This window comes from Nicotiana tabacum, chromosome 6 (assembly GCF_000715075.1).
Source record: "Nicotiana tabacum cultivar K326 chromosome 6, ASM71507v2, whole genome shotgun sequence".
Lineage (NCBI taxonomy): Eukaryota > Viridiplantae > Streptophyta > Magnoliopsida > Solanales > Solanaceae > Nicotiana > Nicotiana tabacum.
This window is the reverse complement of record NC_134085.1, coordinates 78951533-78965313: the sequence shown is the minus strand read 5'-3', so window position 1 is coordinate 78965313 and position 13781 is coordinate 78951533. Positions and strand designations below refer to the sequence as shown.

The following is a 13781-nucleotide window of genomic DNA, read 5'->3' as shown; positions in this document are numbered from 1 at the left end:
AAAACATTTTCCGAAAAATGTTTTCCAATTTTCCAATGTTTGGAATATTTTGGAAAACATTTTCCTCATCAACTCATTTTCCTCCAATTGGAGGAAATTGTTTTCCCTATAACTCTTTGCCATCCCCACCAGCTCAAGAGAGGTGAACATTTTCCAAAACTCTTTGTCAACCTTCCCCATTCCCCATCAACCCCTACCAACTCAACCCAACCCACCTTTGCCCACCCCCCCCCCATGAATAGAAATATTGTTAATGGTACTTTATTTTTATGTTATAGATAGAGTATTTTTTTTTCATTTCAATAAATGAGTATTTTCTTTTCACGATATAACAAAAAAAAATCATTTTAACAAAAAAAGTACTTTATTTTCATAATATAGAAAAAATATTTTCTTTCATTTCAACAAAATGATGTAGCAAAAAGTATTTCCTTTTATTGCAACAAAAAGAGTATTTTCTTTTCATTATGTAGAAAAAGTATTTTCTTTCATTTCAACAAAATGAGTACTTTATTTTCACGTTGGAGAAATAGTACTTTCTTTTTCAACCAAAAAAAAAAGTATTTTGTTTAGTTATGAAGTACAAATTTCAATGTTGTTTTTGCGTAAAAAAGTAAAAACACATTAGTTCCTTTGGGGTTGTGTGAATTTTTAGAAAAACAATTAAATTCTTGAAGAAAATAGAGTCATGAAAATATCGGGTATTGGGTGTGGGGGGTAGGGGGAGGGAGAACACAGGAAATATAGGGACTTGGGGGAAGGGGGAAGGGGTGAGGAGACTAGCATAAAAAATTATTTTCCTAAAAAATATTTTACTCTCTAACCAAACACTAGAAAATATTTTCCGAAAAAAAGTTTTCACTCACCAACCAAACAAAGGAAAATAAGTGATATAACCATTCATTTTTCATGAAAAAATTTTCTAGGAAAAAATTTTCTATGGAAAACATTTTCCTTCGTAACAATTAAATTCTTGAAGAAAATAGAGTCATGAAAACATCTAGTATTGGTTTTTTTTTTGGGGGGGGGGGGGTGGGGGGGAGGGGGAACAGGAAATATAGGGACTTGGGGGAAGGGGGAAGGGGTGAGGAGACTAGCATAAAAAATTATTTTCCTAAAAAATATTTTACTCTCTAACCAAACACTAGAAAATATTTTCCGGAAAAAAATTTTCACTCACCAACCAAAGGAAAATAAGTGACATAACCATTTATTTTCCATGAAAACATTTTCCTTCGTACCAAACACACCCTAAATCTTCCGCTTTTTTCTTCTTCCCATCTCTACCATTAGACTCGCTCTTCCTTTTTTTTTCGTTAGTAAGACCTTGATAAGTGAAAAGTAAAACCTAGGAAGATAGAATCAATTTATCTGCAAAGTAATTATTCTCAGTATATGGCAATTGTACTTTTCCAGTTTTATGTGACTACTTAGCAGGAGTATAGTTAAGAAATTGGTGAGGACTTCTCTCCCTATATATTCCCAATTACATTAGGAAAGAGATTAAATCATCTTCCTTTTTCTTCTTCCCATCTCTGCCATTAGATTCGCTCTTTATGCCTCTTTTAGGCAGTTTAAAACAATTTACCAACAATCTCATGTTAAAACCATAACAAACTCAGATTTTAGCCATATATATATATATATATGAAAAAAGGAGACCATGCATTTTAAAGTAGAAGTGAAGCTAGAAGCGCTGAGCAGCTTTTCACCCTTGAAAATCTCAGTTTTCCCAAGAATTTGTATCCTATGTCCGGGCAATGACATCTAGAAAGAACTCAACACCTCTTCTTTCTTCATCCTATTTCCTCCATAGACTTGCTTTCTACAGCGTTAGACCATGTAAACGATATTTAACATTAAAATCTCAGTTTTTAGAACCAGAAGTGCCTAGTCCCTAACTTGCTCTTGGGTACTATAATAAAAGGGCCTCTATCATCCACCTATAGCTGATCAAAGGTATTCAAGGTCTACAATGGTTCGAGTTTAGCGTATAAATTCAGCTTGCTGGGGTGATAGCTTGCCTCAGCCTTCAGAGAATACTAACAACTAGATTACACAAGTCCTTGGAGTCTCGAGGATTATATCTTCTGATTGATCACAAGGTGGTTTTGTCTCATCTTTGACCTCGAAGGCTGCTGCTCTTCTCTTTAGCTTCCCTGCAAGCATATTATGCTTCTCTTTCACCTAGAGAGAAGCATTATATGCTTGTAGAGTTAATTTTCACAATCTAAACTAGTTGAATGTAGTTAACATCCTAGGACAAGAAGCTAGACGTTATTAAAAATGAATCCAAGCATTCATAGCTGATGATTCAAAAGGTGAAACAGAGACTTGCTTCAGGATAATTCCTATGTGATACAAGATCTAAATACCCTGATGCCCCACAGCGCAAACACCTAAAAAGGAGACATTTACCATGTTATTTACCTATGTGTATGATATACGTCTTATACTATTTGCCTCAGAACATTTTCTTATATTATGAAAGAGAAAGTGGACTTCTCTATTTATAAAAAGATAAAGTTGATTTTTCAAGATTTATTGGTTCTTGGGCTGGAAATTGCCAATAGATACGCTTCTGGCTCATCATATTAAAATTAGGAGTCAAAGAGTGACAATTTGGCCATTTTAACAATGTCCTCATTGCTTTTCTACTATAAGGTACCGAGGTCTTTCCATAACTAAGAATCTATATGCAGCAGATTACGTGAAGTTAATACAGATATGCAATAAAAGCTGTTGATCACCCGTTCTGCAGACTGCCCATCTTATTGTGGTAATTCTGAAAATGAATGTCCGTCTTATTGTGGTATTAGCGAGGATCAGACAGTTACAAGGTATCAAAAAAACATTATAGCAACACTACTCATCCATCAACAGACTATCAGCTCCGCCATCAACAGACTATCAACCATGACGGAAAAAGGCACAATTTTACAAGATCCTAAAGGCTGTCGAAAGCAAAGTAGGTAGCATGTCTCATGTAACTATAAATTTCTAAACATATTGCACACATGATCTTCGATTGTTTTGACAGACCCATGCCAAATAGGCATTACATGGATAATGAAGCCATCTAAACACACTTAAAAAGGCAAATGTATCCACATCGAATGCATAAACATACCCAATACTCATAGTCAAGTCCAGGAAACCCAGGTGGTTTTGTATCACCACTTGGAATCTCCCTGAAGCTTCTTTTTCTTTTTCTTTTTGACAACCCAGAAATCTCTGAGGACCGTGGTACACAGCTCGAAACTCAGCAGATTATGGGCACACTGCTCTATTCCTCTCCACTTAAATACCAAGTTCTTGTCTGCGATAGGGTTAACACATGAGGTGCACCTAATCCACATGACGTAGCACTCTTACCACTAGACCAAAACCCCGGGGCAAAGCCCCTGGAAGCTATCTTTCCATAACATAATTTAGAAAATATTTAACGGTTGTCATTGCTTAGATTAACAAGTTTTGGAGCTAGTCCCTCCATTTATATCATTAAGCTAAATTCTTTCACAAGATTCTTACTAAAAATAAAAAAACACGGCTTATTCTTCCTCTTTCAAAACATAAAACCCAAAATAAGACAACTAAAAGAAATTAACCATTACCCAGAAGAAAACCTTTGAATTCTATTAAAACCCTTCAGCACAATCACCAAGAAAAGAAGAGGGGAAAAAAAGGGGATGCTTCAACTTCTTTATAGTCACAAACATTTCCAGCATCAATAAAAGAAAAAACAAAAACCTAGGAAGAAAATCAAAATGGAGAAGCTATAGATTTGATGTGTAGAATTTAGAGCTTACCATATACGAGAACAATTTGATCCCAACTCAATCTGCAAATGGAAGAAGAAGTCGAAAAAGATTATTCTTTGGTTCTAAAAGGGAAACTAGGGATGCATGCATTTACTTTTAATTTCTAATAAAAACTAAAAAGGGGAAGAAAATTTGTGACTAACGCTTAGCCACGAAATGGTCTGTTTGGTTTAAAATTTTAGCTGATTTAATAAACTTTTTGTGATAAATTCATTCAATAATCACAATAAGTATTTGGTAATTGTAACAGAGAATTAAAATTTAGTGCTAATGTAATGATGTAATTATTTTAATTGGTTAATATCACTTGATTTCTAGAGGAGGTGGCGCACGAGTCATTTTACCTATGATAAGTTGAGCGTAAGCCTATGGACTTTATGCTAATATTTTTAAAAAATAAAAATAGTATTTAATAAATGGACTGAAACACGAAATATGTAGCATAATATATTAACATTTCCATATAATTCAAAAAAAAATCTAAATGTTTCACACTCTAGATTAATATGTAACAATATATTAATAAATAATAATTTAAGTTATCAAACTCTTAAATAATTTGAGTCACCAAACTCTTAAATAGAACAACAAATTGTATAAGTTAACGTCATCAACTACAAAATTTTTTGAAATAAACAGAGTGGATAGTGCATTAATATCCAAGTTCAATGCCCCATCAGTGAGTGAAAAAAGAAAAAAGACTCCATCAGAACAGCTTTTCCCGGGGAACGCTCCTAAGATTCCTTGGAAAGGTGACGTAAGGCTAAGCAATTGATGTCAGTACAGTTACTATCCACCAACTGAGGTCCCTTCCGTACGCTAGACGAGATTGTCAGTGCCATAAGGGAAAACTAATGTCAAGAGCAATTGAGAGAACAGAAATGAGAATTGAGAATGAAAGAAAGCTTGATTGCATTAATGAAAGCATTACAGAAAAGCAACACGGTGTCGAGGGGAAGAGACATCAGTACAGAAAATTGTTTGATTGCTTGATCCCCCCTAATAGTGCTTAAAAAAATAAACCAAAGTTACAAGACTAGACCTAACTAAGATAGAGAAACATAATGCAAATACATAAAATAAAACTACACTATATTTACAAGGAAAAGGACTTAGTTTTCTACAAGGTAGAAACAAGTTCATTGTCAGCAACCTTGTCATTGGCATCACGGTCTGCGCACGCGCCGTTGTCTACGCGCGCGCCGTTGTTGGCATCTGCCTGCAGCTGGGCGCTGGCAAGGAATATCGGTGGGGCGACAGAGCCACATACGCGCTTGTCACTTGGCGCAGCCAAGACCACAGGGTCGTCCGTGGCTCTAAGCGTTGGGAGGCTTGCTAGGACGCCACGGGCGCGCCCAAGGGGTCATGGGGCATGGCTGGAAAGCCGCCCATGACATTCTCCTCCACCTGAGTTGGCGACGTCATCGGCGCCTTACTTGCAAGATAATCTTCAATTAGGATCTTGTAGGCTTTGAGGTTTGTTCCCCTCTCCCAAGTATTCTCCTCTGCATCATAGCCCTGCCATTTCACCAAGAACTCTTGGTGATCTTTCCTTGAGGCGTGGAGCATGCCTTTTCCCGGTTGAATTAGGGCCTCGAATACTTGGTATTGTGAGTTGGCTCCGTGAAGGATCCTCTATGTCTTCCCAAAGACATAAAGGTTTCAGAAGAGTGACGTAGAAGGCGTGATGGATTTTCCACCAAGCTAGGGTATCCACCCGATATGCAACTTTCCCAATACGCCTTTTAATGGACAAGGGTCCAATGTATTTTTGTAGTAGGCGAGGGTCATGGACCCTTTTAAACAAGTATCGCTTTGGAATTTTGACCATCACTTTGTCACCTACTTGGTATTCAACAAAGCGACGATTTTGATCAGCATGCCTCTTCATCCGCTTTTGGGCTTTGACAAGATAGCTCTGCACTATCTCCAAATTTTACTTCCATTCTTTTGAGAAACTAGCAGCTCGAGGAGATTTTGACATGTTTGGTGCATTCACGGTGTGTAGGAGTAGCGGTTGATATCCGATAACAATTTCAAAAGCGCTTTTGTTTGTACTAGAGCTCTTTTGTGAATTGAAACACAGTTGAGCAACATCCAGAAGCTTCACCCAGTTCTTCTGCGATCCAGTTACAAAGTGACGGTGATATTCCTCCAGCATTCCATTGAATCGCTCCGTCTGGCTATCAAATTGCGGATGAAAACTTGAGTTGTGACTCAGTCTTGACCCAAGGCACTTAAAGAGTTGGGTCCAAAAGTTGCTAGTGAAGGGTGAGTCGCGATCACTAATGATGTCTTTAGGCAGGCCCAGTATTTGACGACATGAGAAAAAAAGAGTCGAGTTGTATCCTCTGTTAAGATGTATTGTGGGGCTCTATAAAGGTAGCATACTTGGAAAACCGATCCACCACAACCAAGATAGTTGTGAGATCTCCGATCTTGGGTAATCCAATGATAAAATCCATAGAAACACTTTCTCAAGGCCTCTTTGGGTCAGATAGTGGTTCCAAGAGTCCCGTTTGTGTCAAGCGGTCTGACTTGTCCTTCTGGCATACTAGACAAGTCTTCATATACTTAGCGATGTCATCGGCCATTTGAGGCCAATAATATGCACTGCGAAGTAATGCCATGGCGCGTTCTTCACCGGGATGGCCGGCCCACAGAGTATCGTGACATTCTACCAGAAGAGTCCTTCGTAGATCTCCTCCTTTAGGAACATAAAGTCAGTTCCCTTTTACTTTCAGGAGACCATCTTCTATGTAGAACTGGCGAGTCCTGTGCTACCAGATCAACCAAATACTGTGCAGCAGGATCCTTGATGAGTAGATCACGTATCTGGACTTTGATGATGGTGGCTATTTCTCTCCCCTTAGGGGGCGAGTAAGCACACAGGTGCTAGATCAGCTCTCCGACTAAGTGCATCAGTAAGATGATTGATCTTTCCACTTCGGTACTCCAGGTTGAAGTGGAATTCAGCTAGGAGTTCCTGCCACCTAGCATGTCGACCATTCAGCTTTGGCTGGGTCATGAAATGGCTAACATCTGTATTGTCTGTCTTGACCACGAACAGGGTCCCCAACAGGTAGTTCCTCCAAAGGCGTAAGCAATGGACGACAACTAATAATTCTTTCTCATGGGCGGCATAGTGTCGCTCTGCATCCTTCAGCTTCTAGATTTCTTATGCTACAGGATGCCCTTCTTGTAGCAAGACTCCGCCGAGGGCATAGCCGGATGCATCTGTTTGTACCTCTAATGGCTTGGCCAAATTAGGGAGGGCCAAGATGGGGCTACTAAACATAGCCATTTTCAATGCATTGAAGGCCTCCGCTCGCCTAGGTCCCCAATCCCAGGGTGTGACCTTCTTGAGGAGTTCTGTCAATGGCACTGCAATGAGGGAGTAGTCCTTCACAAATCGCGGATAGAAGTTGCATAGGCCAATTAACGCCCTCAAGGCGTGGATATCCTTAGGCGGTAGCAAATCTATGATAGCTTGAATCTTCTATTGATCCATCTTGATCCGCCCTTCCTCGATGACATGCCGAGGAAGTCAATCTGCTTTTGAGCAAAGGAGCACTTGGATAGCTTCGCATATAGTTCGTGCTCCCTTTATCGGTCTAGGACCTTCTGCAAGTGCTCCGAGTGTTCTTCTAGAGTTTGGCTATATACCACAATGTCATCCAAGTAGACCACCACGAATTCATCAATGTACTCTCGGAAGACTTGGTTCATCAAGGTGCAAAATATGGCTGGGGTATTAGTTAAGTCAAACGGCATAACCAAGAAGTTGTACGATCCATATCTTGTCACATAGGTCGTCTTGTGTTCATCACCCTCTGCAATCCAAACTTGCCAATAACCTGTCTTCAGGTCTATCTTGGTGAACACCGTCGCACCACCCAATCTATTGAACTAGTTTGCCATTAGTAGAATAGGGTACTTGTTCTTCACGGTGATTTTGTTTAGAGCCCGACAATCCACACAGAGTCGTAGGCTGCCATGATGTTTCTTTTGGAATAGCGCAGGGGACCCGTATGGGGACTTGGAGGGCACGATGATCCCTGTGTCTAGCATTTCCATCAACTATCTCCGAAGCTCAGTGAGTTCGGGTTGTGACATTCTGTAAGGCGCCTGGGCGGGTCGCTTCGCACCCGGCACCAACTCAATCTCATGGTCCACAGTACGCCTAGGCGGGAAGCGCTTTGGCATATCCTGTGGCATGACGTCTTCAAACTCCAGTAGCAGCTCCTTCATGGGTGCAGGAATAGGACTTGAGGAGCGTTCTATATCTTCAATGCAGAGGGTTGCCAGGAAAGTAGGTTCATCTCTTTTGACCCCCTTTCTTCAACTGCAAGGCTGAGATGTTCTCAGCAGCCATCTTCATGGGCATGCATGGGATAATGCAGGGCTTGGCCCCATTTGCTCCCATCATCAGTAACATGTCAACATACTGTACGGGCATGGTTTTGGTTTGCCTCAGGAATTCCAACCCAACTATCAACTCGAAGTCATCTATGATCACCACGCGCAGGTTGAATTTTCCTTCGTAAGAGCCAAGCTTCACTGATAACTCTTTGGCTATTCCACCCACTAGCTGAGGAGGTGAGTTGATAGCCTTGACATGACCTCTGCCTTTTCCTACAACTAGACCAAGGTGCTCCGCCTGAGTCGAGGCTAAGTAGTTGTGGTTAGCACCCGTGTCTATCATCGCCCCAATGGGCTTGCCATTTACCTTCATCTCGATGAACATTAAGGTCCTCTCTTGTTTACGAGGAGTCCTCTCATTCGCCTTCTTTTTCCCTTTCTTGGTGCTTTGACGGGGGTCCTTTTGGCGGATACCAGCAGTGGTTCCCGCTAAGGCCTCAGAAATAAAGCCAACAATTGCATTGAAGGCACCTACTGGTTCGATCTGGTCTGCATCGTCTGTGTCGTCATCGGTCTCATCATCAAAAGCTTGATGGGCATTCATCTGTGTATGTGGACATTCATTATTCCAATGTGGTTTGCCGCAATGACGACATCCTGAAGGGGGTTTTCTCCCCCGATCAGTGTTGTTTGACGCAACACTATTACTGCCTGAGGAGGGAGCCTTAGATTTGGTGGCACTCCAATCTCCTTCACTTCTGCTAGGGCCACCATTTCTAGGCTGGCCCCCTTTGTATCCCGCTCTGGTAGGCGGTTGAGGCCTATCCTCCCAAGCTTTCACTTGGTCGTCCCCAAGGCATTCCGCTGCTTGGAGTGCCTTGGGTAGGGTATCTACCCTTTGTTTTTGCAGCTCCATATGGGCATAAGGTTTCAACCCTTCTAGGAAGGTGAAAAGTTTGTCTTTGTCCCCCATGTCATGTACGTTCAGCATGAGCGTAGAGAATTCCCGCACGTAATTCCGCACTGATTTGGTCTGGCGGAGCTCCCGTAGTTTTCTCCTTGCATTGTACTCAATATTTTCGAGAAAGGACTATAGGCGTATGGCTGGATTCAGTTTTGCCCATGTCTCGAGAGCATCTTCACCGGCTCTGATGGCTTCGTACTTCACCCGCCACTAGATTTTAGCATCACCCTGAAGATACATAGCAGAAGTTGCTACCTTCTTAGCTTCTTCTAGGCCCTCGCGACATCGAAGTACTGTTCGATGTCGAAGATGAAGTTCTCCACTTCTTTGGCATTGCGAGCTCCAATGTACGGCTTTGGCTCAGGAATTTTCAGTTTTTTTGTCGCGGGGGCGAGCTTCACAGCACCCCTATTTTGGTTTCCGCCTCCTCGAAGAAGTCCTTGTAAAGCAGCGTTGACAACATTGAGCTTGCCTGTCAGGTTGTCTATAGTTTGTTGCATGGCAGTCACCCTATCTGCCTCTTGTGCCCTGTGGGCTAAATCCTCGGCGTGCTCCTGTTGGGGGCTCTCAAATTTGCCAAAAAATTTGGCTACCTCTGTGGCTATCATTTGTCGGTCTCCTTCAGAGTCGCGACTAATATTTTCTATGTCAACTTCGGCCTGGAGCATTCTGCGGTCCAGGTCGTCCAACCTTTGCACTAGGCTGGTTCTTATTTCAGGCACTATATCCACGATGGGCGGTAATACGTCAATCATCTCTTCGAGGGCCGCAATGTGGTCCCCATGTTTCACCATGGTCATAAATGGTGGTAATGGCAATGTGTTCCCTCGTCCGATGTCAGGCCTAGGCTCTAATACCAAAGATTATGCGGCGCCTTCCTGAGATTCCATGGAAGGGCGACGTAAGGCTAAGCAACTGATGTTAGTGCATTTACTATCTGCCAACTGAGGTTCCCTCTGTACGCTAGAAGAGATTGTCAGTGTCGTATGGAAAAACCAATTTCAAGAGCAATTAAGAGAACAGAAATAAGAAATGAGAATGAAAGAAAGCTTGATTGCATTAATGAAAATTATTACAGAAAAGTAACACAGTGTCGAGGGGGAGAGACACTAGTATAGAAAATTGTTTGCTTGCTAGAAAGTCTGATTGATTGATCCCCCCTAATAGTGCTTAAAAAAACCAAAGTTACAAGACTAGACCTAACTAAGTTAGAGAAACGTAATGGAAGTACATAAAATAAAACTACTCTATAGTTACAATGAAAAGGACTTAGTTTTCCACAAGGTAGAAACAGGTTCGTCGTCAGCAACCTTATCTTTGGCATCACGGTCTGCGCGCGCGGTGTTGTTTATGCGCACGACACTTTTGGCATTAGCCTGCGGCTGGGCGCTAACGAGGGATATCGGTGGGGAGACAGAGGCATATGCGCGCTTGTCACTTGGCGCAGCCAAGACCACAGGGTCGCCCGTGGCCCTAGGCATTGGGAGGCTTGCTAGGACGCCACGGGGCACGCCCAAGGGGTCATGGGGCATGGCTGGAAAGCCGCCCATGACATCAATACTCATGCTTCCCAAAATTCTAGCCAAAGGCTATTTTCTTAAGATTTTTCTTACAGGGCTCAAAGTTTAAACGATAGTACTGAAAAGGTCCACCCAGCGTGATTTCATAATTTTTGCGTTCTATATCACTTGGCCCAAGTTTATATCAAAATGGGCTCATATTTTCAGATCTTACCCGAATTGGTCCATTTTTTATATATAACTAAAATAGTTGTTCACCCATTAACAGAGCATTAACTATTACTCTTTTTTTCCTTTCTTTTCTCTTTGAATTTTAGAGTAGATTCTCTCAATTCCTCCGTGAATTAGTTCTTATTTTTATATACAAGCAGCAATATGAATACTTATTTTTGCATTCCGATTCAGATTACAACAACAATAATAATAATAATAATAAATCAATGGGATTTCATAATTGGGTCTGAGGAGAGTAATGTGTACGCAGACCTTAAGAAGATAGAGAAGTTATTTCCGGACCCTCGACTCAAGAACAATAAAAAAGAAGAAATAAATAGATAATAGCAACAACAAGCGATAGGCAACAGAAGCAAATGGCAATGCGTGTAATAACAAAGATCTAGGAATACGAAAAATACAAGAATGGCGCCAATACTATAGGTGAGAGTGACTCGCAGTGTAATAACAAGGAACTAAGAATAGGAAAAAGCAAGACTAGTACTAATACTACTGGTAAGACAAGGAGAAACTCTTGACTACTTGTCAACTCACAACCTTAATTCTCGACCTCCACACCTTCCTGTTAAGGGTTAATGTAACGATCCACCATTCATTTTAGCATTTGAATGCAATTCAATGGTTTAAGGTCTCGAGTAGCTTCATATGGTGTATTACGACTTGCGTGCATCGTTGGTTTTGGTTTTCGAGTGATTCGAAGCTTATTCTAAAGAATGATTCTCAATTTAGAAGCTTTAAGTTGGAAGAGTTGACCAAGTTTGACTTTTGCATATTTGATCTCGGATCAGAGTTTCGATGGTTCCATTAGGTCCAAATGGTGATTTTGGAATTGGGCGTATGCTCGAATTTGCATTTGGAAGCTTCTAGAAGGTTTTGGCCATAATTGGCATAAGTTAGAAATTTGAAGGTTAAAAATTTTCCTAAGTTGACCATGGTTTGACTTTGGGACTATCGGGTTCGGAATTCAATTTTGAGACTTGAAATAGGTCCGTTATGCTATTTAGAACTTGTCTATAAAATTTGGTGTCATTTGGAGTTGATTTGATAGGATTTGGACGCTTGCTTGCATTTCTAGAGGTTCTTGAACTTTTTCTTCAAAATTCATGCTTTTTGATATCCGATTCATAGTTCTAGATGTTATTTATTTATTTTTATCACACGAGCGAGTTAGCATAATGTTTATGTGCATGCATGAGTGTTTGATTTAGAGCCCTGAGGGCTCGGGGGAGTTTTGGATGTGTTCCAGAGAGTTTTTGGCAAGGTTTAGCTGATTCTGGTGCTCTGTTCTTGCATTTGCGATCTCCGTACTTTTGAGTTCCTTCTCGCTTTTGCAATGTCGAGATGGGAACAAGGGGGTTCGCATTTGCAAATAATTCCATCGCATTTGCGATAGCACCTGGGCAGGAGAAGTTCCGCATTTGTGAAATTCATGTCGCTTATGCGAAGATTCCATTACTCGCATTTGCGGGTCAGTATTTCCTTTTGCAATTTTGGTTCCGAATTTGTGAGGATTGCAATTGCAAACAACAGGTCGCAAATGTGACATCTGCAGCTTGTTTATAGTTGAGTATTTCGGGACTTAACTTTATTTTATCATATTTTGAACCTTATGATAGGCTATAATTGCGTATTTTAGTCGCTTATTACACTTTAATTTACTGCACTTTAATTAAATTTGAGCTTTAATCGCTAGTGTTTTGCACCAACTGTGTCTTTTATGCTTTGTAGGAGTGATTCCGAGCTATATAGATGTTATGGAATGAATTCAAGTGATTTAGAGCTTTGAAGTCTGAGTAAAAGCCCAAGGAATTAAGCCGGGATCGTGTTCGGGGGTCAAATTTGATAGTTAAAAACGAACGAAGATTCGAGTAGGCATATTACGCACTGTCTAGTAAAATGGACATAACTTTTTTCTCCGAACTCCATTTGGGCTATATAATATATAGTTGGAAAGCTAACTCAAAGGGATACAACTTTCATGTTTCACGTTTTTCCAAATTCCAAATGGAACATGGTAACAAACGCGGTCGAATCCGCGACCGTGGACCTGGAAGCGGACTGATGCAGTGCACTGTGAAAATACTGCGCCCGAACCATGCCCAAACCGCGACCGCGTGCGTCCATGCCTGAAAAATTGTCTTTTTTCACGTAGGAGAAGGTATAATTGTTAGGGCCTGACCCTACTTGGTATATATACATGGAAAAATGGTATTTTGAGGAGGTTGGACACACTTTTGACACAGATTCGACCTAAGGAGGCAGAGACACAATAGGAGCAAGGCGGGAATACCTTCCTCTTCCTATTTTTTTTCATTGTTCGTTATGACTTTTAGTATTGTAGTTTTACATATTATTATGAATAGCTAATTTGTTATCTAGAATTTTGATAGAACCTTTTGTAGGATAAATTCTTGTTATGTTTTTATATAATTGAGCCGTTGGATTTCTCTACTTGTTCAACTACGTGTTTATTGTTGTTGATTGAATGGTCATCGATTGACTGTGCCTATTTATTATGTGTTTCTTGAGAAAGGATACATATTTAGGTGGTTGTTGAACAACATCACTCCTAACGTATGTGAGAAATCAATACAACGGGTTTTGTCACGACCCAAACCGATGGGCCGCAATGGGCACCCAATACCTTACTCAACCGAGTACCAACGTGATGTATCTTTCTTATTACAACATCATGTACACGTGATATACGGGCCCAATAGACCAACATTATCATTTATAAACTCAAAACATAGGCCGACAAGGCCGTACAATCTTTCACGTACACGACATATGTCTACAAGCCTCTAAGTGTACATAAATGTCATAAAGGTCGGGACAGAGTCCCGCCATACCAAACAATACACATCTAAATCTTACTAA

General features: G+C 40.8%; 1 protein-coding gene across 9 annotated transcripts in view; it reads right to left on the bottom strand.

The window, feature by feature from the left end:
- The window catches only part of LOC107828618 (uncharacterized), a 227982-nt gene that overhangs the window by 167419 nt on the left and 46782 nt on the right, over nt 1–13781 (bottom strand). For 4 of the 9 annotated variants that reach the window (XR_012710430.1, XR_012710428.1, XR_012710429.1 and 1 more), the window contains exon 4: nt 3810–3841. The exons of 3 other annotated variants lie outside the window; for them this stretch is intronic. Coding sequence is in view for 2 of the 6 variants with exons in the window: in XM_075254891.1 (XP_075110992.1) it covers nt 8140–9174 (1035 nt within the window). In the remaining 4 variants the exon portion in view is untranslated. Of the gene's footprint in view, nt 1–3809; nt 13777–13781 lie in introns of those variants that run through there. 2 more of the 9 variants (XM_075254891.1, XM_075254892.1) reach the window with 1 other exon arrangement.